The 25,067-nt window shown below is 42.3% G+C and overlaps 1 protein-coding gene across 1 annotated transcript in view; it reads left to right on the forward strand.

The window, feature by feature from the left end:
• Positions 1 to 435: 435 nt before the first annotated feature.
• Positions 436 to 25,067, forward strand: part of ANKFN1 (ankyrin repeat and fibronectin type III domain containing 1) — a 475,518-nt gene continuing 450,886 nt past the window's right edge. Inside the window, exons 1-2 of the mRNA XM_044299903.1 lie at positions 436 to 615; positions 18,749 to 18,959. Coding sequence (XP_044155838.1) covers positions 436 to 615; positions 18,749 to 18,959 — 391 coding nt within the window. The remainder of the gene's footprint in view (positions 616 to 18,748; positions 18,960 to 25,067) is intronic.

Raw genomic sequence — 25,067 nt, forward strand, 5'->3', positions numbered from 1 at the left:
AACCTATAACTTTGACGAAATTGTGTTGTTTTTTTATTTTATTTTGTCCACTTCCACCCACTGTCCATCTTTCCACTACATAGTATATGTAGTATATGCAATACTAAATGGTGCTCTAGAAAGTACATCTTGTCCCACAAAAAAACACCCCTCATATGGCTATGTGAACATAAAAATAAAAAATAAAAAGTTATTGCTCCGGAAAGGCAGGGAGTGAAAAATAAAAATAGAAAATCACCTGGGACAAAAGGGTTAAATAAAATGGACATGTCAGAAGAGGTGACAGCTCCTTTTTAAGTGATATTATATCAGCAAAACTCTTTCAAATCAGATTTTCAGGGTTTGAATCAGCGTCATAAAATGGTGATATATAGGTGCACCGAGTGGAAAACAGAAGTAACCTTTCATCTTTTTTTTAGGATTCACCAGGCAATCATGACGCAACAGATGCAGAATCTGCAACTTACGCAATCCAAAAAGATCAGTGCCCCGTCTTCACCAAATGCAGCTAAACGCCTATATCGAAACCTCTCTGAAAAATTAAAGGGCAGCCACTCCTCGTTTGATGAAGCTTACTTCCGAGCAAGAGCTGACCGTTTCCGGAAACCATCTGTAGTAAGTTCTTTTGCTTTATGTTATGTGGGGATTCGCTCTGGTAGACAGGACAAGCGGACGCAGTATAGAGGCAAATACCAGTTTGTACGTAACTCAAAAAACGTCAGTGTTTTATTCACACTTATGGCAACAAAACAGTACGACAGTCCATTTGCAGTTTTGGTGTTCGTTCGCACCTAGACACTTCATACAGCAACACAGTCACCTGTTATCCTAGGTGTTAGTTCACACCTGATCGGCATTGCTCAGGACAGAGCAGACTTCCCAAACTTAGGCCTCCAGCCTAGCACATGACTCAGATCCCAATCCAGTGATTGCCAGAGCTCCTCTGTCAGAGAGAAAGAGGTAATCACACCCAGTTGACACTGCCGGATGGGTTTTTTAAAGGCCAGTCAAGACCTGGCCTGGAACGTGGGGAGTAGTCACTTACCCAGCAATTTGACTACTCCCAGTAAGAGCCGTCCCGGATCAGCTATACAACTATACAAAATAGCTAGTATAGCTAACTGCTGCTGAGTTGACACATAAACTGGCTCTTACTCCCCCGAGGGCAGGAACCTCGGTGACACATACCTTCCATCAACGACGGACCCTTGTGCCTTCCTACAGTTATTATACAAGGTATAACTAATAATAATTTGTGTTTTGTATGTTTTCTGTCACAGGGATTTTATTGTAGTGCTTGACCTTCCCTAAAGAATACTTCAGATATATAAGTAGATATCTTTTATATAACTTTTGCTTATTTTACACCTTTAGAGATGATGGCCTATTTTTTTAGGCCACTTTTGTGCCACAAAAAAAGCCATAAATGATATTATATACCATACTTACAGCACAATTTGCATCTTTTCACTGTTCTCGCCACTTTTAAAAAAGGGCAAGAAAAGGGAGTGTGGCTTAGTGGGATGGAGCTACTATACTCCAATTACTAGATATACTATAATTTATGTCAAAAATTGGTTTAAATTCTAGGTTAAATTCTGGTGCACAGAATACCTTGAACCAAATTTCATTGTGCCAATTGGTCTGCTAGATTTTTTTCAGGCTGACAACTCTAGTGGGCCTGCTTTTTCTCAGGAAGTGTCCTTTCTGCTCTCTCTCACAGCTCAGGCGGTGTGTCTGATCAGCTGCACCTCAGGGAATGTGTCCAGTCTCAGAGGGCAAGCTCTCTCCCTATAACTGTCGCAGCTTCTAACAGTAGATAATAGCTGGTGGCAGTTGAAAGATGAAACTGAGCATGTGTGACCACCTCAGCGATGTTACTGAGGTGGATGGAGAAGCAAGTAAAAGAACAAACGCCAGTTGACATTATAAATTGTAAGGAATCGCCTCTTTTCAGGGGGTCATTCTCACAGATATCTTTGCGGACACGATAATAATGTCCAAACTCTTGCTTTATTTCAGACACTTTAGCAAAGCACAGGTTAAGAAGTCGCAGCTTCAACTTATCACGTGTGACATCCACACAAAATAACAAACCCTTGCCTGGCTAGGCTCTAACTAAACACATAAGCGTATCCCTGACTCACCTAGAGAGCCCTCTTCACACATGGAACACAAATGCGGCTTTCCTTAGCCATTCAGTCCAGCAACCTCCATGCTGTGACACTTCAATACCTTTTGGGGGATTGTGGCCCAGTAGTCCTCCCGACTCTGGCCTCGTGATCCTTGTTTCACAGGCATCACCGCGTCCCCCAAAGTTCAGGCTATCGCCTAGCCTCGTGGCCCCTCAGCCCACCCGGCTGAAACTACTCACACAGAGCTTCACTAGGACATAAGCATGCCTCAAGTCCTGGACTGGAACCTGGGGAAACAACACCTCAATGTTCACGTTGCCGCAACATATATAGTTTATTGAATGACTACAGTAGGTGGCCATAATAGATTTTGAATTACATGCCATTATAAAAGTATTCAGATATAGGTACTGGTTTGAAAAATTCTGAATATGTCCCCTCTTAAACCTGCTTTCCCGATACATCCTCACACATATTCTCCAATCCTCACAAGACCTCCTTCTTGGTTCTCCTCCTGTCTGTTCCTCATACAATCATCTACAAGATTTCTCACTACTAGTGTTGAGCGAACTTGTGTTTTAAGTTCGACATCTAAAGTTCGGGTTCAGGTTATCGAAGAATCGCGTTGTGGATTCCGCTACCACGGACCATAAAGGAATTTAGAATCCATAACACGATTCTTAGATAACCTGAACCCGAACTTTAGACGCCGAACTTAAAACACTAAAAGTTCTCTCAACACTACTCACTACCCCAGCACATCAGACTCCCCCAACATCCAAGCCTTCAAAAGCCAGCCAAAAACCTAACTCTTCAGGAGAGTGTACAACCTAAAATAACCATGCTGCCACCACATAACTAGATGAGCATCTTTTACCCTCACCTACTGTGTCTTTCCTCTTTCCTTGTAGATCGTAAGCTCTTGCGGGCAACCTCCTCTCCCCCTCTATACCAGTCTGTTACTAAGTTCATGCTCATTATACTTGTATTGCTTTATATCATGTATGTATACTACCTACTAGATGTACAGCTCCAGGGAATTAATGGAGCGTTCAAATAAATGATAATAATAATAAAATAATATTTTTTATGGGACAACCCCTTTAAGACCAGAATACATTTCATCCTTAAAGGGTTAAAATGAATTATCTTCAAGTTCACCTTCTGTTTTGATCTCCATAATGGACATAGCTGTGGGTTTGGTCACCTTAATTGGAGGGTCCTTAGGCTCCAGATGTCTTGTGCCTATAGACGCCTGAGATGTAAATCCACCACTTCATGCCGTCTAGCCAAAAAAACATTCTTTTTTTTTTTAAATGAAACCCTGTAATGCTCTTTCCCCATCTATGGTTGTGGATGTTATGGAAATTAAGAGCCTCATCTAGATGTAGCTCTCATTTCTGCACAGAAATGGAAATAACAACTTTATTCAGGCTATGATTGAAGAGATGCATTGAGCTCAGATCACATCGAGATTAAACGCACATTTTGACTCCGTGCGTAATTTAATCAGACTGCAGAGAATAAAATGAGTTGAGGAATATTTTTCTAACTTAACTAGCTAATTCAGACTGGCTCATAAAATAATGATTTCATCACTGACATTGTTTGGCGGCTTTAAATACGGTAACATGGTCAATTCTGAGATTAAGGCCTCATGCACACGACCGTTGTGTGTTTTGTGGTCCGCAAATTGCTGATCCGCAAAACACGTATGGCGTCCGCGTGCGTTCCGCAAATTGCGGAACGGCGCGGACAGCATTTAATATAACTCCCTATTCTTGTCCGCATAACGCGGCAAAGTCTTGCAAAATTCAATTCAGCTGCTTCGCAGAATTATACAAAAAAAAGAGAATATGTACAGCACACATCCGTGAAACACTGACGTGTGAATGAGGCTTTATATGCCGCGTTCATAGCTGATCGCGGCATCTAATAGCAATAACTGAATGTAAAATGTAAAAAAATATCCATTTGCGTCATCTAGCGGTCGTGTCTTGACCAGCAACCCAGCGGTAGAGATGGCCTCGCGGTTTGCCCGGCGGTCATTTTGCGGCAAATGTTGCTCGTTCGCAGTTCGTTGAACGGGTGAACATATGGCGATGTATGCTGGCGCCATATTCTTTTACATTGTGAAGAACTTTGACCCATAACACATCCATCAGGTGGTACAGGACAGCCAATTGAGACATTTCAGCACATGGACATACCCCCTACCTTATAAATAAACCTGATCTGGCCGCCATTTTACATTAAGTCTTTTGCCAGTGTAGGGAGAGGTTGCTGTGTGGAGCAGGGACAGACTGTGAGGGTCACCAAACGCTAGCTAATAGGGCCACAAAAGTCCTTTTAAGGACAGGCATAGGTGTGCTATAGATAGGAGTGACATACAGAGGGGTGTGATATACTTATAATATACTTTCTAACATCTAAAGTATATTATAGTGCATTTGTATTGTGCAGCAGTTGTGTGCGTTTCTGCTGCAATACTGCAGCTATACAGAGGGGCAAACGCTCTTGGAACAAATAATTTCTACTGGTGTGATATACCAGTTGCCTCCCAAAAAAACTGATTGAGGCAGGGGTGTCATATACTAATAATATACTTTCTATATATTGCTTTCAGATAGTGCAACATTTGTCTGCGGTTTTGCTGCGTTACCGCAGCTACACAGAGTGATAAACGCTATTGGAACAAATAATTTCAACTGGTGTAATATTCCAGTTGCCCCCCAAAAATTCAGATTGAATAAGGGGTGTGATATACCAATAATATACTTTCTATATAGTGCATTTGGGTAGTGCAGCATTTGTTTGCGGTTCTGCTGCATTATCGCAGCTACACAGAGTGACAAACACTATTGGAACAAATAATTTTTTTCTGTACAGTGAATGACTAATTGTTGGGGCCTAAGAGGAATTCAACACCAGTGACGACCATGTGTTATCGAATTTTAACTATTATTATTAGGGTTTTTTCAAGAGGGATTTTGTTAGCCATGTTTTTAATCCAACTTAATATTTTTAGTTATTTCAAACATATGTATTTGACCTGTATTTGTACTGGCCTGCTGTAAAATTGATATCCATTGACTATGTAATATACATCCAGCCACATAATCACTTGATGTTTTCTGTCCGGTGAATGCCTAATCTTTAGGGCCTGTAGTCCAGTGGTCTACAGTAAAAATTGTATCTATTGACCGCATAATGTACCTTGAGCCACAAAATCTGAATTTCTTTTATGCCAGGTGAATGCCTAATTTTTAAGGCCCGTACTCCCGTGGCCTAAAATAAAAAATTTCTAGGCTCCAACAGGGCACATTTAAGAGAATTTCCCTTTAAGACGCATAACAATGTCCCCTGATTAAGACATTTTTTGTTGGACTTTTTGTCATTGACCCCCCTCTAGTATGTCACTGTCCATGCTGTGGTACTATTTGTGCACTTCTACTAAGTATTTGGTGGCTGCAAATATGAGCTGAAGGTTTTTCAGGTTCACCTGATATTAAAGTAAATGGATTCGCGAACCGTCCTGGCCGATGTTCGTCCAGCACTAGCCAGTGGTTCTTGGAGCAGGAGCAGGCCTTGTGCCCTCACCTGTCCTCAACCTGCCTCTGTCCTTTTCTGTTCCCTCAGCCAGAGAAGTATTATATGCTGTGGGCTCAGCTCCACTATACAGCACAGCGAGGACGAGCTACTAGAGGACAGCAGCTATTGGCCAGCCAAGATGTGGAGCTGGTGTTGCGAGTGGTCAGGCTCCTGACCCAGAGACTGTTGAGGAGAACATCAGTGACGTGCATGCAGTACTCAATGATGATGTAGCTGATCGCACTTGGGAGCCGGGTGAATTAGTGGCTTCATCATCATCAGGAGAAGAGGGTGGCAGATTACCTGTGAGGCAGCGGCAGAGCCAGCAAGTCGCTAGCGTGGCCGGGAGTCAGCAGGGTGGCAGCAGTAGGAGGTCGGGAGCCAAATATGCCCGGGGTAGACCACCCGCTTTGCAGGAGCCTACCTGCCCAGAAAATAATGGTGCAGGGGTTCACAGAAGCAGCAGCGGTAGCAGTCATTCAGTGCAGAGTTTTGGGTGTAAAATCACCTACTCGGCAGTGTGGCAGTTTTTTGTTAAGCGGAGGTGAACATGGCCATTTGTAGAATCAGTGGGCAGAAGGTGAAGCGTGGCCAGGGTTCCAATGTCTGCACCACGGTCCTGCGTCAACATATGCAGTGTCACTATATAAGTGGCCTAGGAGAACCATGGCTCCCATGTGGTTGTCCCGCCTGCCACAGCAACCGCTGCATCACCCAGCGGCACGCTCCCGATTTCAGGCAGTCAAGGCTCCACCACCTCAGCTGAAGGGAGCTGTCTGTCCTTCCCATCATCTGCTGGTCCTGATGCTCCTCCTACTCCTCGTCAGTCATTCCATCAGCAATCGATCACTGAAGCAATTGCCAAGATACAACAGTATGCATGCACTCATCCAACGGCGCAGAAGCTAAATGTGCTACTGGCCAAGTTGCTGGTGCTGCAGTCCCTCCCTTTCCAAGTGGTGGACTCTGCACCTTTTAGAGAACTGATGGCTTGTGCCGAAGTGGAGAGTCCCAAGCTGTCATTTATTTGCCAAAAAGGCAGTAACAGCCCTGCACACGTGTGTAGAACAGAAGGTGGGCCAGTCCTTGAGCCTGTCTTTGTCTGCCAAAGTGCTTGGCAGCGCTGACGTGTGGACCTGTAACTATGGTCTGGGACAATACATGTCTTTTATGGCCCACTGGGTGAAAGTGGTCCCTGCACAGCCACACCAGCAACTTGGTCAGGTGACGCCGCATTCGCCTCTACGTTCTCACGCCGTTGGTCCTGCGACAATGTCTGCCTCTGCCTCCTCATCCTCCTTCTGCAGGGACAATAAACAGTTTCTCTCCAGCATACCACATTTGCAGGGCATGGCAGTGTCACGCTGTTCTGCACCTCGTTTGCCTGGGCGAACAAAGTCACACAGTGGAGGAACTGCATCAAGAAATCGAATCCTGGTTTTCTTCCTGACAACTCAAAATCGGAACTATGGTGACCGACAAAGGGTTGTGCTGACTGAACCCCCCACATTTTTTTCTTTGTAGTATACATTGGAGGTGTGGCGATCTCCATGCAGTCATGCACACCTGACCAGTTAGTCTGCCCTGGAGGCTGGTTGCAGAGTGCGATTGCATTTGTGTTTTTACTTTTACAAAAGAGACTGGTTTCTTCTGGCTACCTACCTCAGCTACTATTCTGATGCTGCCACCCACCTGATGCCACACATCTGATGCCAAGTGCTCCTTCTTTCACCCACCATCTTCATCTGGTACTGGTATTGCCACCCACCTCCCCACTCCGTCACCAGGTAACTCTGTGGTCTCCTGATGCTGCTGCCACCTCCACACTATGTCACCTTGCCACTCTGTGGTCTCCTGATGCTGCTGCCACCTCCACACTATGTCACCTTGCCACTCAGTGATCTCCTGATGCTGCTGCCACCTCCACACTTTGTCACCTTGCCACTCTGTGGTCTCCTGATGCTGTTGCCACCTCCACACTATGTCACCTTGCCACTCTGTGGTATTTTAAAGCTGCTGCTACCTCAACACTATGTCACCTTGCCACTCTGTGGCCTCCTGATGCTGCTGCTGCCACCTCTACACTGTCATTGTGCCACCCTGTGTCCTCCTCCTGATGCTGCTGTCGCCACCTCAACACTCTGTTATTGTGCCACTCTGTGGCCTCCTGATGCTGCCGCCACCTCTACACTATCATTGTGCCATCCTGTGGCCTCCTCCTAATGCTGCTGCCACCTGAACACTTTGCCATTGTGCCACTCTGTGGCCTCCTCCTGATGCTGCTACTGCTGCCACCTCTACACTCTGTCATTGTGCCACCCTGTGGCCTCCTCCTGATGCCGCTGCTGCTGCCTCCACCTCTGTCATTGTTACACTGTGTGGCCTCCTGATGCTGCTGCTGATACCTCTACGCTGTCATTGTGCCACTCTGTGGCCTCCTGCTGATGCTGCTGCCACCTCCAGACTCTGTTATTGGCCACTCTGTGGTCTCCTCATGCTGCTTCCACCTCACCACTATGTCATAGGGCCATTCTGTGGACTTCTCATGCTGTTCCTACCCTCCCCACTTAATGACTGGGTCAATATTTTGCCTTTTGGCTTGGCTGACATCATCATTTATGTGACCCTTCTTCTGATCTGTCAGAAGGAAGAAGAAATGAGACACACAACGGATCCTGTCTATGTAACAGCTGTAAGGTTTGCAAGACATGGTCCCTATTTTGCATAAGAATTGGCTTATGATTTGGTAGCTAAAAGCAGGAGTAAGTACAAAACACAGAAGACATGCAAATATTCCATTCACGTGTCATTTGGATCCACTCCCGTTTTTTGGGGCTTTAGCAATACTGATGGATTACTGACAAAATGCTGACCAAGTGAAGGCGGATACTCCACAGACAGGATCAGTTTTTTGGGGATTATTGTTCTGATGGATAAGAGAATGGGTAAAATAATCAGTGACGTCAACACAAACTTACTGCTGACACCCTCTCCACTCTGTCGGAGGGGGGGGGGGGGGGGCTCTACTTGTATAAGCGTTTAATAGAACAGGTTCTGTAGACATCTATGTGGAATCAACAATCAACTGTCGACGGTGTAAAAGGAGTGCGCTTATTCTTGGCGCAAACATCGACCTGTAAGACTGAGTTCATACTTGAGTTATTTGGTCAGTTTTGGCCCCGTAACTGTCCAAAAAAGTGAAGTGTGCAGTGATTCTAAGAGCGACACCTGTCATCTGCATGTCATACTGACTCACAGTATTATTTCACTACCACAGCAGACTCCCTATGTGTGTTACTGCAAGGCACAGTGTTCTACACCATTATAAAGACTCTCTGCAGCCAGGAAATAGCCGTTTTTCAACAAATTCGGCGAACCGGCAGAATCAAATTTTTTAGAAATTCGCTCATGTCTAGTGACGTCATACGTCACAGTACATGGGATTTCGTGCAAGATCTTCAATCAAGATAGCGGTGGCCGGCCCGTCTCGAGCAAATGGATCAGGTAAGTGTGATTTTTTATTTTTTATTTTTTACACAATTTCAGGGAAAGTCGATTTGCTACCATGAAGCATGAGGAAATTTGCCTTTATGTCAAATTGAATTTAACCTGAAATTCGTATTTGTGGACTTCGATTTGCTGAACTCTAATTATAGTACTGACTTCCTGGTAGTTTTTTGTAACGTCCATTAAAGGGAGCAATTGATTAAATCTTTAGAAAGGTATTGTAACAGATACTGAAAAAATACCCAGAATATGGCTTCAGCAACACGACCGTTGTTTTGGTCCGCATCCGAGCCACAGTTTTTGCGGCTCGGATGCAAACCCATTCACTTCAATGGGGCTGCAAAAGATGCTCCATTCCGTGGCCCCACAAAAAAATATAACCTGTCCTATTCTTGTCCACATTTTGCGGACAAGAATAGGCAGTTATATCAATGGCTGTCCGTGCCATTCTGCAAAATGCGGAAAGCACACGGACGCCATCTGTGTTTCGCGGATATGCAATTTGCGGACCACAAAACACACAACGGTCATGTGCATGTGGCCTATAGCAAATTGGCAATCGGAACCCTTTAAAAGAGTTGAGAGATTTTTTTTTTATTCCCACCCACAGCCAGCGTTGAACTGATTACATTTTTGGGGTGGTGATGGAAAAAGACAGGCATTCCATCATTGATTTGGGGATTTCTTTTTTCTTACAGTTCACAGTATGGTGTCACTTTCTGCTGGTCATTACTAGAAATCTGCAAATTGCTCAAAATTTGATTCAGGTTTGAATTGGCTGGATTGGTTGACTACTTTAAATCAGACCCAAATGAATTCTACCCAAATTGAAAGTGCTCTAACTAAACTGAAAATTTGTGTATGACACTCTAGGACTCTTATTTTATTTTTTTCTCTTTCCATTTATTTATTTTTCTGTCCCCCTCCCTCTAAATTATCCTGAATCAAATAACCAATTTTACAAAATGTCAGGTCGAATTTCTTTAGTTTAGAAATTATTCATTCATCTCTGGGCATTACGTTTACCACAATTCCAAATTTTTATAGGATTTTATATAGATTTTTAAATGTTTTCCTTTTTTTGCCTTTTTACTAAAAAGGAATTTTTTTTCCAAATCATTTGCTTTTGTGCCGTTGCATTCCAAAGGTAGGAAACTTTCTATTTTTCCCTTGACATTTTTTGTGGTACAAGCTGTAGTTTTCATTGGAGACATTTTGGACCACTTACAACTGATTGATGACATTTTATTCCTTAATTTTCTCCATCAATGTGCGCTCAATATCCCACAATGAGAAAGTAAAATCAGAATTTTAGAAATTTTAGAAAATTTATTAGAAAGAAAAAACTTAAATTTCTTCTGTCTATAAGCTCTCGGGGCCTCCCATTTCTCTTAATTTCTGAGATGTTTCTACAGCTTGATTGAAGTCTACCTGTAGTAAAGTCAGTTGATTGACATGATTTGGAAAGGCACGCCCCTGTCTATGTGTCCTTTAGCTCAGAGACAATTGCAGACTTTCAGGGACTGGATAAAATGTTATTAAAGGGGCTATCCAGACCCTATAATGACCCCTCTAATGCTCGGGTCCCTAATATAGGTTATACAGTGATCCCCCAAGTTACAATGGCCTCAGGATACAATATTTTCAACATACAATGGTCTTTTCTGACCCATCATAAATTAAAACCAGACTCAACATACAATGACTCAGATCCAACCAATCAAGGTCACTTTTCTGGTAAAATAGCTGTATTAGTTGCTTGGTAGCAGCCATTAATGACTGTTATATGTAAGGACTTGTCTTATCTGTCTGTGTTATCTGCTTATTTTTCTTAAATCTTAATTTTCTCTTATCTTGGATGACATTTTGGGGCTTTGGAACCAATTACTCAAGTTACAATTGTTTCAACATACAATGGTTCTCTTGGAACCAATTAATATTGTATATTGAGGGACCACTGTATTTACCCCACTCCTTGGCATCTGCATCGCTCCTGATCCCTGCACGGCCGTCGCTGCATCTCCCTGTCACGCAGATCAAAACATCCAGTGACGGGGGGCAGGTCAGCCAATAGTAGGCCACGACAGGGACAAGCCTTCCTAGCATCACCCATGATGCTAGGGAGGCTAGTCCTGTGAATGCCAGCTATTGGCTGACATCCCCATTTCAGGATGTTTTGATCCAGTCAATGGGGAGATGCAGTGGTGGCCGTGCAGGGATCAGGAGCAACATGGGTGTCGCAGAATGGGGTAAGTATAATCTACATGAGGGGCCCAGACATTAGGTGAATCATTATAGGGGTTGGATAACCCCTTTAAATATAGAGTTATCAGAAGTATTGACTATGGACATCCAGCATTTTTTGCTGCAGATTTTGTCACATTTTCTGTTCCAAAATCCAAGGTATAAACTGCCTAACATAACTGTCCAATGTTTTGAACATGGATTTGAAATCCATATTGCAGAAGACAGAAATGAGCCTGTCCACTCTTGCTGTAGTTTCCTCATGAAAACCACGTGAAAACCACAGAAGGTGTCCACATACAGATTTGCCCCATTCAATGGGGCTGAATCTGTGTTAGGATCTGCAACATGCGAGCTGCAGAAATCCAAGTGTCAGCCTCAAATTTCAGCCATGGATTCTCCTTCAAATACATGTTAGATCCTCATGATATATATTTAGGCCGTGTCAGCATATCCTTAAAGCAATATTTTGCTGCAAAAAATTACTGACAATTTTGACACAGAGTTTAATGCAGATGTCCTGCGGATTTGTTTTAGGCCTCATGCACACGACCGTTGTGTGAATCGGCCGTTGTGCCGTTTTCAGTTTTTTTTTCGCGGACCCATTGACTTTCAATGGGTCCGTGGAAAAATCGGAAAATGCACCGTTTGGCAGCCGCATCCATGATCCGTGTTTCCTGGCCGTGAAAAAAATATGACCTGTCCTATTTTTTTCACGGCCAACAGTTCACGGACCCATTCAAGTCAATGGGTCCGTGAAAACTCACGGATGCACACAATATTGTCATCCGCGTCCGTGATCCGTGTCCGTTTTTTTTTTCCTATCATTTCAATGGCAAACTTGACTTAGATTTATTTTTCATTTTTCATGTCCGTGGATCCTCCAAAAATCAAGGAAGACCCACGGACGAAAAAAACGGTCACGGATCACGGAGCTACGGACCCCGTTTTTGCGGACCTTAAAAAAAAACTGTCGTGTGCATGAGGCCTTAAAGGGAGAAATCTACTGACGAAATCCAGAGATTTGGAATTAACATGATCAGTAATGCACCTCAATTTATGTGCAGATTCTGCATGGATTTTTTTACGCAGCATTTTAAAATCTCATCCACTTTGCTGCTACTTTACATATCTGTTAATTTTGGAGCTGTATGCTTATCTACCTGGTCAGATTTAATATTCAAGAGTCTCAGAACGCCTGGTGGCAGCCCTCATGGGAGCATTTACGGTGGCCGTAAAGGACTACTGTCTGCAATGTCCCACTTGATCCATCTTTTTCAGGTATAATACTGGGGAAATAATCTGGCCGTGAATATCCCAGGTATAACAAAAGCCACCCTTTATGTGCAGACTTGCAGGGTGTCTGTAGATTGTTCACGTACCAGTACAATGCCGGCCTGTGTCCTGCAGCAATAAGCCCCTTGTCGCGGCATGTAGAACAGTGCACCTATGTGATATCTGCAGCACAGGGCGCATATTATGATACTGGCAGGAACAATATGGTTACTGTGACCGGAGACATAGACTTCACTCTTCATTTTCTAACCCAAATACTTAAACCACCAGTACACAAAAAAGCTATAATCTATATTGACAGGTATTACATATATATATATATATATATATATATATATATATATATATATATATGTTAAGGAACAACCAGTATTGCTGCTGTTATAGCTTTGGCAGGGGTGTCTCCACTTCTGTAGGGGTATACCAAAGCTGCATAGCCCTGTAGTGGTGGAGCGTTAGTTACAAGTAACTGGGTGGATTTGCTTTTCAGGACTCTAGGAAAGGTGACTGACGACCACTGTGGTCTTTGTAATAGCAAGCATATAGAATGTCACCCAGCTTTGCCAGAAACAGGTATGGCATAACTACATAGATTTTTTGTAATAGGTTGTATTCTAGTTTGAACAAGTGATCCCTTTCTAGACTGCTATAAACACAAGTCTATAACAGGCTCAGCTGGACATCAATGCGTGGAGAGCTGATTTCTGTTACACCAAGACCAAAATCATTATAAAGTACAGATTACTAACCCACCAGGTAGAAAAAGAAGATTATAAGGTAACTGCCATCAGCATCGGACCTCTGGTGGGGCCCAGACTTGTATCCCATAATGGGCCCCAAAAGTCCAGGAAAAAAATACTTTTGGAGCTGCCTTTGGAGCCCTATTAGACATTAATGAAGATACGGGGGTTGGGCCCCAAGAATAATTTCCTCTGGTGGGTCCAAGGAACCCCTGTTCAACCCTGACCACCATATGTAATACCCTAGAGTGGCATTAGCACCTATTTTGGGCCCCCTATTATCTTTATTGGTGCATCCTGTGTCATCATATGTATTTATTGTCATGTCCTACAAAATGTGTGTGTAGATTTCCCCCTGCTTGGGGAAGCAGCAGGCCTCGTCCCTGCCGGACAGACCCTGCCTGTGAAGTCTACATGCATGTCCCCTCCTGGGCTTGCATTGCCTAATATCCAGGCTGAGTAAGCTTAAAGCCAGAAAAGAAGTTCCTAGGAATAAAGATAAAGTAAGAGACAGACTACAGCTAAGCTAAGTTCCAGCAGAAGAGGAAAAGTTCATATTTAATCCAGTTAGCATTGCAGAGCTGAGAAAGCTAGCATAGCAAAGTTGAGATTGTTGTAGAAGTGTTTGCCTGAAGTTAAGCCAATACCTGCTGATGACCAAGATAAAGTCTGGAAACTGTTTGGATTACAATTTATTCAAGTAAAGCTGTGTTCAATGTTAATCAAAGACTGGACTCCAATTATTCTGTCCTCCCCCAAGTTCAACAATCCCCTTTTGCACTGCTTCAGACAACCACATCTGGGATTCAAGAATATCCAGGTAGGAGCACTGTGACACTTGCATTCAACACCTTCAGGGAGATTGTAGGTCACTCTACACCACTCTGGAAATCCTACATCTGGGTGCCCACACTACCATCTACAAAGGGGACTTCATGTCCTCGTTGCTTAACCGCAACTGGCGTCACTCCAACTTGCTCTGTAAGAGGGACATATATTGTAAAAACCTTCTAAGGGGCAAGGATCCCCCAGATGCTGGCAACCACCCGCTGCATCAAGTGTCGTCACTAACAGGTCCCGCCTTCACTTTAAGGGACGCCTGGTAGGCCCTCGTCTGTTGCACATACTGTACATATATAGAAGGGCATGATACTTATCAGTAAGGGGGGGGTGGACAGAAGGGTCAATTTAACAGAAAGAGAAAGGTAGACATGAGTGGTAAGGCCTTTGCTTCATTACTTCCGTCTGCAAGTTGTGTTGTGGGCAGATACATCACGTCCACCCACAATCCAGCATTGGACTCACTCCCATATGACCACTCACGTAGTCACAGTAGAGAGCATTTACATCATTTCCTCCCTGGTGACTAATATAAGTAAGAGGGTGAGCATCATTGGCACTGGCCCATACATTGCTGCCCACATTGTTGTCATCTTAACAGCGGCAACTGAGAAGATCAGGAACCTGGCAAACCTACCAGCAGACCAAGTAGGGAGTTTAGTATAGCAAGATTCCAACCCTGATAGGTATAGATGGTCCCATTACTGTTCCTATTTAGTTTGGTACACCTCAATGGATATAGTTTAGGGTGTTCAAGAGAAAGTACCAAAGACAGTGTGTTCCCCCTAATCCGGACATATATTCCGCTTTAGGTAGAGGCACCCAGGGTGATTTTAGGGATTTGTATTATTGGGGTACTCAGCATTTGGGATTTTTTATTTTCACTTATAATAAAAGTTAAGGGGGTGCTGCAGGCACTATATATTGATGACCTGAATGCATGAAACCTGCCTGATCAGTGGAGGTGCCGGGTGTTGGACGCCCACCGATCAGATATTATTGACCTATCCTAAGGATAGTTCATCAATATAGTGCATGCACCACCCCTTTGAGTTATAAGGTAATGCTTTTTTTCTGCTGTGAGTTTTTTTAAACAATTTTCCTTGACATCTGATGGCCTATTGATAAGGTTTTGTGAACACCATCATAAAGCCAAAAAAAAAATAATTTCCCAAAACTTTGGTTTCCAGTAAATCCAGAAGATATCTTCCACCAAACAGGGATAATTTTTGGCCCTTTTTTCATAAAAAAAAAAAAACAGTGCAGGGTATTATTAACAGGCTGTTTGTCACTACCGACTCCATTTACTCATAAGTGTCTCTGTCACTTTGACGTTACTAATGCTGTTTTGGAGGTAAAGAGCTTGAAAGGGCTTGGATTCAGTCCTCAACCTCAAAGTGTCATACACGACTTTTCTGGGCAATTGAGGTAGTTTCAATTCTGACAGAATTTTTTTGGACCTGATCAAATATGACAGCTGATACAACCGAATCGGAACTGAAATGAATTTTGGAAAATAAACTTATCTCTACCTAAAATGCAAAAAATCCATTAATATTACACTGAAAGTTGCCTAATCATGAAGGAGTCCCTAAAGAATGACTTTAGTAGATACATTTCCAGTAAATAGCACCTGAACACATGCATACCAAGAGAGTATGAAGTCTTTGTGCGTCTTCCCCTCTTTCTACATCGTTGACTTTGCCTCCTTTGTTCTTTGTTGTGTCATATGGCGCTTGTATAGTTTATACCCACTCATCTATGGGAGGAAGGAAATTCAGAACAGCGTATCTGTAGGTTGGGTTACAGTTTAGCATGGTCTGCACATGTTCTGCTCATTACTTTAAAGTTGCCATGACATTGTTGGCTCATAGTTTATACATGTTCAAGACCATTAACAAATTGTGATTCAGGATCTTCCAATGTCGAAAACCTTATCTGGAAAGTACTCCAGGTTAAATATAGAAACAGATGGGCCTGACTACTACTGTGGTTTAAGGCTACAGTATACAAACCTAATTATTTCTGATTTATGCCCAAAGAAAGGAAACAATAAAGGTTTCGAATGATGATACTAAATCAATTACTGTGATTGCCGAGGCATGGCTGAAGAGAAATGCAGACACAATGTTTAACCACATTGAAGATGATTACAAACTTCATTTAGCACAAAATAGAAAGGCTGGAATCAAACATGCAGTTTCTGGTGCAGATTTTGATCCAAAGCTAGAAGTGGATCTAAAGGGTAATTCTAAAGGAAGAACTCATACGTCTTAGCATCTTCAATAAGACAGGTAGCCTTAAACCCTTTCATTACTGGGGTTACTCAGTTCGGAAAGAAGATGGAGATCTAATTGCAATTTACAGATATTTGAATGACCAGTACAGTGTAACCATGACAAGAAGACAGCCTCTACTTCTAGAGGAAAGACTTAGAATCAGATTCTTTACTGTAAGAGGAGTGAGATTATGGAGCTCTCTGTCAGAGGGGGTGATGATGGTTGACTCAAGTTCTAGAGGGACCTGGATGCCTTTTGTAAAGTAATAATATTATACGGTAGGTTATAGATACTAGATTTCTGGAGATGGGACATTGACCCAGAGTCTTATCTGAAGTTGAGTAATTGTCATCTACTTCATAGAAGGTTAGACATGATAGAACTCAGTCTTTTCAGCGTTATCCCCATATATATTTGATTCAAAGCATAACATAATGGTGTGAATGGTGATTTGCTTAGAACGAGGTACAATAAAAAAGACAGAAACACAGGATAGGATATCAGTATAAAGATCTATATTAACATAAAAGTGGATATCTATGGCAATGAAACACATACAACCACAAGGAAGCCAGAAACTCATTTATAGGTAAACTCTGGATAGATAATAAATTCCAGATTGGCGGGTGTTTGATTTTCAGAATAGTAAACCTCCTTCCCCAGTTATGGCCAGCCACAAGACTCCAGCTTGGTGGAGTTTGAATGGAGCAGCAATCAAGTATGCACCCTGACACATTATTCAAAGTAAACAGCCCTGACGGAAATGGTTGTTTACAGTTAGAGCAACCTAGGCAATCAAAAAATCACCCTGCTTGGGTTTATTCAGGTAATTCAGGTAAGTCATGTGATGCACTGAGGGCACGTCATTGGTTGCAGGGGCACATGCAATTCCTTTCAAACTGGATACTGACAAGTGGACTAGAGCATAGCAGTGTGGGACCAAAGTCAGAACCTTGCTGTGGGGAGCAGGCAATTATGCTTCCTTCCAGGTCTGGAAACAAGTCTGGCCAAAATATTCCTAAAGGTAGATTCCCCCTTTAACAAAACAATCCAAGGAACAGTACAATGTTCCTTACCTGAAGCTACCGCTAGAGGGAGTTGCAACTTAATGGCATCAGAAAGAACTTTTTTATTTGCAGCATTTGCTAATCCTTTAAATGGCGTAAACCTAGACAGGCTGGATGATGACCTACACCAGATCTATCACGAGGCTCAGGCTGGATGATAAATGTGTCAAATTTTATACCAATTACAGGTTAGTCTATTTTGTGACATCATTTTACACCAGAATTGTGGTGCGATTTTGGTGCATTTTAGGTCACACTCCATTTACCACAAAGCCACCCCTTTTTTATGACCAGTCACGCTCTATTGGCAAGCTAGGCGGAGGACTTCTCTAAATCTACAAGATGCTCCAAAAATGCATCAATGTTGGAGCAGCTTACAGCAATGTCTAAGTGCACTCACATAAGTAAATTTGGGTCAGTGGTTTACCCTACTCAGTGTTGGGCTTTTTGGGTAATAGCAAAAAAAAAAAATCCCCGTAATTTTGCCCTTAATTAGATCTTTGTTTTCTGGATGTCAAAAAGCTGCAATCTGTTCAATCTGAAATTTTCTAAAATCATTTCCTTATTTTAGAAATCTTGTTTGAACACAAGATTTTGACATTCCTTTCAAGAGGTCTATGACATTTTAATTTGTAATGTTTAGCACATGGTAGAATCGCCAAAGTTGTAACAGGAAATTAAGGGTTTAAAGGGAAACTGCCGTGGCCATTTTTTCATCAAAACCCCTATGCCATTCATATAGGCTAAAGTATAGGTTGTCTATTGTTTTCTGAAAATGTGCCCCAGACAACTATGCTCTTTGTCACATCTCCTTCTGGGCTGATATGTGTGTCATGACAGCTTTTTAAAACATGACTATTCTATAGTCAGTTCTATGTCTATTCTATAGTCAGATGTCTATTCTATACGTGTTTATATGTGCCAACCCAGTGGTTGTGTGACTTGTCCTGATACTGTATTGAATTGGTTTGATGAGACATTGAAGTCTTTAACCAAATTTAAGTCAGTGCATTGTATGACTGCTCTTTTTTTTTTTTTTTTTGCAACAGAACTTCCAGTGCAATGAAGCTGTGTTCGAGGCAGTTGAGCAGCAGGACCTGGAGGCTGTTCAGATTCTTCTTTACCAATACACAGCTGAAGAACTGGACCTAAATACTCCCAATAGTGAAGGACTAACTCCCTTGGATATTGCCATCATGACAAACAATGTGCCTATTGCAAGGACTCTTCTAAAAGCTGGAGCAAGGGAGAGCCCACACTGTAAGTAATGTGAATTTTCTGGTACCATGTGGAATTAGCAGTCAACAGTGCAATAATATTATGGTGAAACCAATATAGTTCAAAGTAACTTTAAAACGGGTGCCCACCTTTTAACAATGTCTGTATAGGGCCAAACAATGCTGCTCTAGATAATCTGGTTCCATTCACAGTGTCAGAGTAAGAAAAGAGAGAGCTTAGTATCTTACTGCATACTGATTTTATTATTAGTTGTTGCCTGCATCCACCACTAGAGGGAGCTATAGAGTTATGCTGTCCTACATTAATTCCGTCAGCCTCTCGCCGTGCGCTGCCGTGCCTTGCCGGAACTCTGCCTCTGCCCCATTATAGTCAAAGGGGACGGAGCGGCAGTCCGGGGGCACACGTCACTAGCGGCATGACAGATCTGGCAGGCTGTTCACCTGACGGAACAGCCTGCTGGAGGTCCGTGCCGCTAGTGTGGAAGTAGCCTTAATTGCATACTGACTTTATTACTGAATATATTCTTAATATAGGAGTCCTGTTTTTAAAGAGTATTTCTATTTTGGATATTTATGACATAACCAATGGGACCCATATCTCAAGAACAGGGGTTCTCAACCCCATTCTCACAGCTTCTCTGAATGGAGAACTGGCTGAGCATGTACAAATCTTTCCATTTTCTTCTATTATCACTATGGCATAGAATTGTTTTTATATAGTACACATTTTAAGTGGCTTTTATGGTGAGAATATAAGTGATGCATTAGCTGGAGCGTTTCTTCATTCATGTCTCTTCTCTACTAACACATCCATATAATTGAGATATAATAAAGAAGATGGAGAATACCAGACATGAAGGTATTGCTTATATTATAGATGAAACAGCAGGGAATTCCAATATTTCTGAAACCAATTTCTAGTACGAGTTTCCGAAAATGCAAATACTTTCTGCATGTTTCTTGACGCATTCCTTTATGTCTCCCTGATTGACATTGAGAAGAAAATCTGTGCGTGGTACTCAATTGTACTCTCCCCCCATGTGCTGTCATCTCCAGGTTCTTTTCAGTATGTATTATTGAAAATTGTAGGTCTGTGCACAATAACGTCTTGAAGGAACATCAGTACTGACTGTACGGTTATCCTCAAGTCAAGCATAAAGGGGATTAGTCACCATCGGGAACATAACCTGCAATGCAACATGAGTGAATACATTAATTTAAAATCAGCATGAAAAATAATAACCGTTCAGACCGGTATTCTAATTTCACAATGGAGAAGTCTTGCACAATTATCTATATAGAATTTTTTTTTTTTTTCTCAATACATTTAGTACAGAACAGATGACCACCTCTGTAAAATGTATGTGAAGGGTCTCATTTATCCAGGTCATGGTATATATCTGTAAAGAATAAATTAAGGCAACTGGACGTACTGTAGATTTTCTTGAAAACGTTTCACTCGTTCTTCCAACGAGCTTTCTCAATTCTGAGTGATTGTACAAAAATTCTGGGAATAAATATGTAACTGAATCCACATCTGGTAATTATACCCAGCATCGGGTCAAAGGTGTTGATTCCATTATCCTAATTGGAGTCAGTAGGTGATAAAGACTTCCCAGAAAAAAGGTGTCAAGACAGCATTATACGTGGCAGACAATAGATGTCTAACCCCCCCACCTCTATTCAAGCTTCACTTCTCCATTTTTACGTAGATGGCCTCCTTCAGGAATGCTCAGAACTGTATATCGGCAAAACAAAACAACAACTACATCATCGTATGGCTCAGCATAGAAGAGCCAAAACCTCTGGTCAAGATTCAGCCGTGTACTTACATCTAAAAGGAACAGGTCACACCTTTGAAGACAGTCAAGTACATGTTTTGGATTAGGAGGCCGATTGGTACAAACGAGGCGTGAAGGAGGCCTTCTACGTAAAAATGGAGAAGCCAAGCTTGAATAGAGGTGAGGGGGTTAGACATCTATTGTCTGCCACGTATAATGCTGTCTTGACACCTTTTTCTGGGAAGTCTTTATCACCTACTGACTCCAATTAGGATAATGGAATCAACACCTTTGACCCAATGCTGGGTATAATTACCAGATGTGGATTCAGTTACATATTTATTCCCAGAATTTGTGTACAATCACTCAAAATTCAGAAAGCTAGTTGGAAGAACGAGTGAAACGTTTTCAAGAAAATCTACAGTACGTCCAGTTGCCTTGATTTATTCTTTACAGATATACCTCTGTAAAATGCCCCAAACTTCTGATAGATGCAAGTTCCACTTCTGGAACCTGCCCCTATCTCCAGAATGTGGGTCCCTTTATCTCCTATTCCATATGGTTAGGTGGTCACTGTTTGCTGATATTGTCACAGAAAACAGGAGTGGTGGGCGAGCATCTGGGCGATGCTCTCTATTCACTTCTACGGGAGTTAGCTCAGCATGTGCGCTTGGCTGTTTATGCGACTCCTATTCAATTGACAGCTTCCATTTATTGTCCGCCATGATCCTTGGGTCATGGAGAATCCCTACCGCTTCCTATTCAAGAGACATGTAGGTCTTAGAGATGGGACCCACATCTATCAGACATTTATGGCATATTCTGCTGAATTTCCACAAAGGTGTAAGATTTTACTTACTGTAAGTTTAACTTTTATTGTCAACGTGGGTTGTTTCAGAAAGCGTTAATAAGCTAATAAAACCTACAGCCTAGTAATGATGCAGCATGATAACAGATCTGAGAATTGCAGATGTGAAAATCCTAAAATGTTTAGCTTTTCATGACTATATAGCCAAGATAGTTAAACCCCTAGGTCTACTATGTATGGGAGTATTGCAATGTACTACTGCAGTGATCAAACAATTTAATGTTCAAATCTCATAGTGGTGCTAAAAATATTTATTTATTTAATTTAAAAAAGACATTATTGATATTACAGCACCCATAACAACTCATAGTATGTACATATTTACTGATAAATTCATACAGAAAATTATTAGGACAAGAGAGTGGAGAGATACATTGTCGGGGGTGGGGGGGGGGGGTGGGGGGGTTACTCTTTCTCATTATGGAGAATGCCTAGTATTCGGAGTATGTACAGTATTGTAGGCCAGGCAATGCCTCTCTGGGTTTCTGGTAAAGATATTCAAATTAGCTTTTCTAAGCTTATCTGATGCCAGCAGATGATAGACATGATCATTTGCATATATTTTTCCCAGAGGAGGAGAGTTGTGTAGCCTACAATAGTCATCATGTATATTAACTTCGAAAGAGTAGGTTAGTTGGATGCACAGGGTGGCTGATACACCAAAAAAGGGTGCTCTCAAACTTACAGCGTCACCCCACTGTTAAAAAGCAAAAGTATATATAGGAATGATTGGGCACACCTAAGATACTTGGAGACCAATTTATTAAGGTTGTTAAAATAGTTAATTGATAAAAGACAGTAGTAGAATAAAATGGTAGGAATAAAAGCAGCAGTACGAGTTTGGCAGTGCTATTAATATATAAAACTGTCACGTAATAAAATAAGATTAGATGCGTGTGTGACCGAAAGGAGGCTCAGAGTAATGCCTGCCCGGCAGTACCAGTGATTATGAGCCTCGTTGCGACCACAGTGGACAGTAAATGTGAATATTCCAATAACAGTCAATAAAATTAAAATTAAAATTAAAAATGCCGGGTGGGTAAAACCTATATAAATATAAATGTATATATCAAAAGTCCGGATGTACTAGGTCGGGATCCTTCTGGTATTGGCACCCGCTAACAGCAGCAAAAGAGTGTTTAAAAGAGGTTGCAGGGTTTAAAGTCAAGGTTTCTCTGTCTCTGACCCGGCGGCGTCCCGCTTACAGTCAGAGAATAATCCCGTGATGAGACAACAAGTGGTTCACAGTCTTACCAGTGTTGGAGGGTTCTCCAGATTCGGAGATACCTCGGCCGTCTATCGAAACCTTCCTTCAGTCTTTGCCTTTGTAATGAGATGGATCCAGCGGTAGCTTGAGTGCGTCACTTCTGTGATTGCTGCACGCGTCCCGCTTGTTTGGCTCCAAAGCTGCCGGGTTTTCCAGGCTTGGTTTCAGATCGGCTCCGTTCGGTACACTGGCTCAGAGTGGTCTTCAAATTAGTTGGATGCGGTGCACTCGCATAAGATTGGGGGGTCAGACCAGACGCGTTTCGGGGCTATGATGTCCCACTGAGGAAGGGGACATCATAGCCCCGAAACGCGTCTGGTCTGACCCCCCAATCTTATGCGAGTGCACCGCATCCAACTAATTTGAAGACCACTCTGAGCCAGTGTACCGAACGGAGCCGATCTGAAACCAAGCCTGGAAAACCCGGCAGCTTTGGAGCCAAACAAGCGGGACGCGTGCAGCAATCACAGAAGTGACGCACTCAAGCTACCGCTGGATCCATCTCATTACAAAGGCAAAGACTGAAGGAAGGTTTCGATAGACGGCCGAGGTATCTCCGAATCTGGAGAACCCTCCAACACTGGTAAGACTGTGAACCACTTGTTGTCTCATCACAGGATTATTCTCTGACTGTAAGCGGGACGCCGCCGGGTCAGAGACAGAGAAACCTTGACTTTAAACCCTGCAACCTCTTTTAAACACTCTTTTGCTGCTGTTAGCGGGTGCCAATACCAGAAGGATCCCGACCTAGTACATCCGGACTTTTGATATATACATTTATATTTATATAGGTTTTACCCACCCGGCATTTTTAATTTTAATTTTAATTTTATTGACTGTTATTGGAATATTCACATTTACTGTCCACTGTGGTCGCAACGAGGCTCATAATCACTGGTACTGCCGGGCAGGCATTACTCTGAGCCTCCTTTCGGTCACACACGCATCTAATCTTATTTTATTACGTGACAGTTTTATACATTAATAGCACTGCCAAACTCGTACTGCTGCTTTTATTCCTACCATTTTATTCTACTACTGTCTTTTATCAATTAACTATTTTAACAACCTTAATAAATTGGTCTCCAAGTATCTTAGGTGTGCCCAATCATTCCTATATGTATATTAACTTGTCTCCATAATAGAAATAGTACCCACTCAGAGGTCCTCCCAAGGCATTAAAACTAAAAAAGCTGTTCATATCTGCTTTGCTCTGATAAAGGGCTTTTTTTCCCCCTGAAAGAGCTAGTTGTAGATGTGAGTCTGGCTTTGCTATTTTCCTAGTTTTGCTACATAAGCATGTTTAAAAAGCTAAAAGGCACTCCTGCTGTATGCTGTGCACTCTGCGTACTAGGTGCTCTCCGTAATGAGAAAAAGTACCCCCTGGACAATGCATCTCTCTCTAGGTATTTGTATAAGCTGTGGATTCCTGAGATGTACTTAGTTTTATACTCATGGCTTTTCCATTTTGGCATCATTTTTGTGGAATAACTGATTACATGGTGGAATGTATTGTGTGCTGCAGTTCATCTGAAGTTGTACTTACCTAATTTTAAGACCTTCTAAGGATCAGATGTTTCTTTATTATGTCCTGATGCGTAAAACCAAAAGAGAGTGGACTTTTTTTTTCATGACTGTATAAAAACAGTTGAGGAGTATTGTCTAAGAATTTGAAATGGCACACTTGACAAGTGCAGCGAGCCCTGGAGGAGCTGATGCTGAGGATGGGAGTAGTAGTGGCCCAGATAAAGTGTTGTGTCACAGTGTACTCCCTCAGGCCATTAGTTCCTGGAGATCGTTGCAGTGGGAACGTAGTATTAAAGAATGATGCCACAATTAAAATTAAACAGAATAAAGTCTATTTTACTTGGTGCAACATAGAACTTCAAATACATTCAGTTGCAGCTGATTTTAAGTGCAATCTTCTGGCACCATTAAGGATGATGGAGCTGTTACTCCATCTGTCTCTTCACTTCATGGTATATTTTTTCAAGGCTTTACTTGAGGATGTTCAAAGTTTTCTATGGAGAATCATTCACAGGAGCAGGAGCCAAGACATGTGCTTTCTCTCCACACTCAAGCTTCTCTGGAACTCCCCCTCCTCGCAGGAAGAATGACTAGCTGACTCCTAACAAGAGGGGAGGAACAGAGTGGTTAGCCCTGTTCCTTGCCAACCATTTTTCCTGCATTTCCTACTTGTAGTAAGGGCCAGGG

Source organism: Bufo gargarizans, chromosome 6, assembly GCF_014858855.1.
Source record: "Bufo gargarizans isolate SCDJY-AF-19 chromosome 6, ASM1485885v1, whole genome shotgun sequence".
NCBI lineage: Eukaryota > Metazoa > Chordata > Amphibia > Anura > Bufonidae > Bufo > Bufo gargarizans.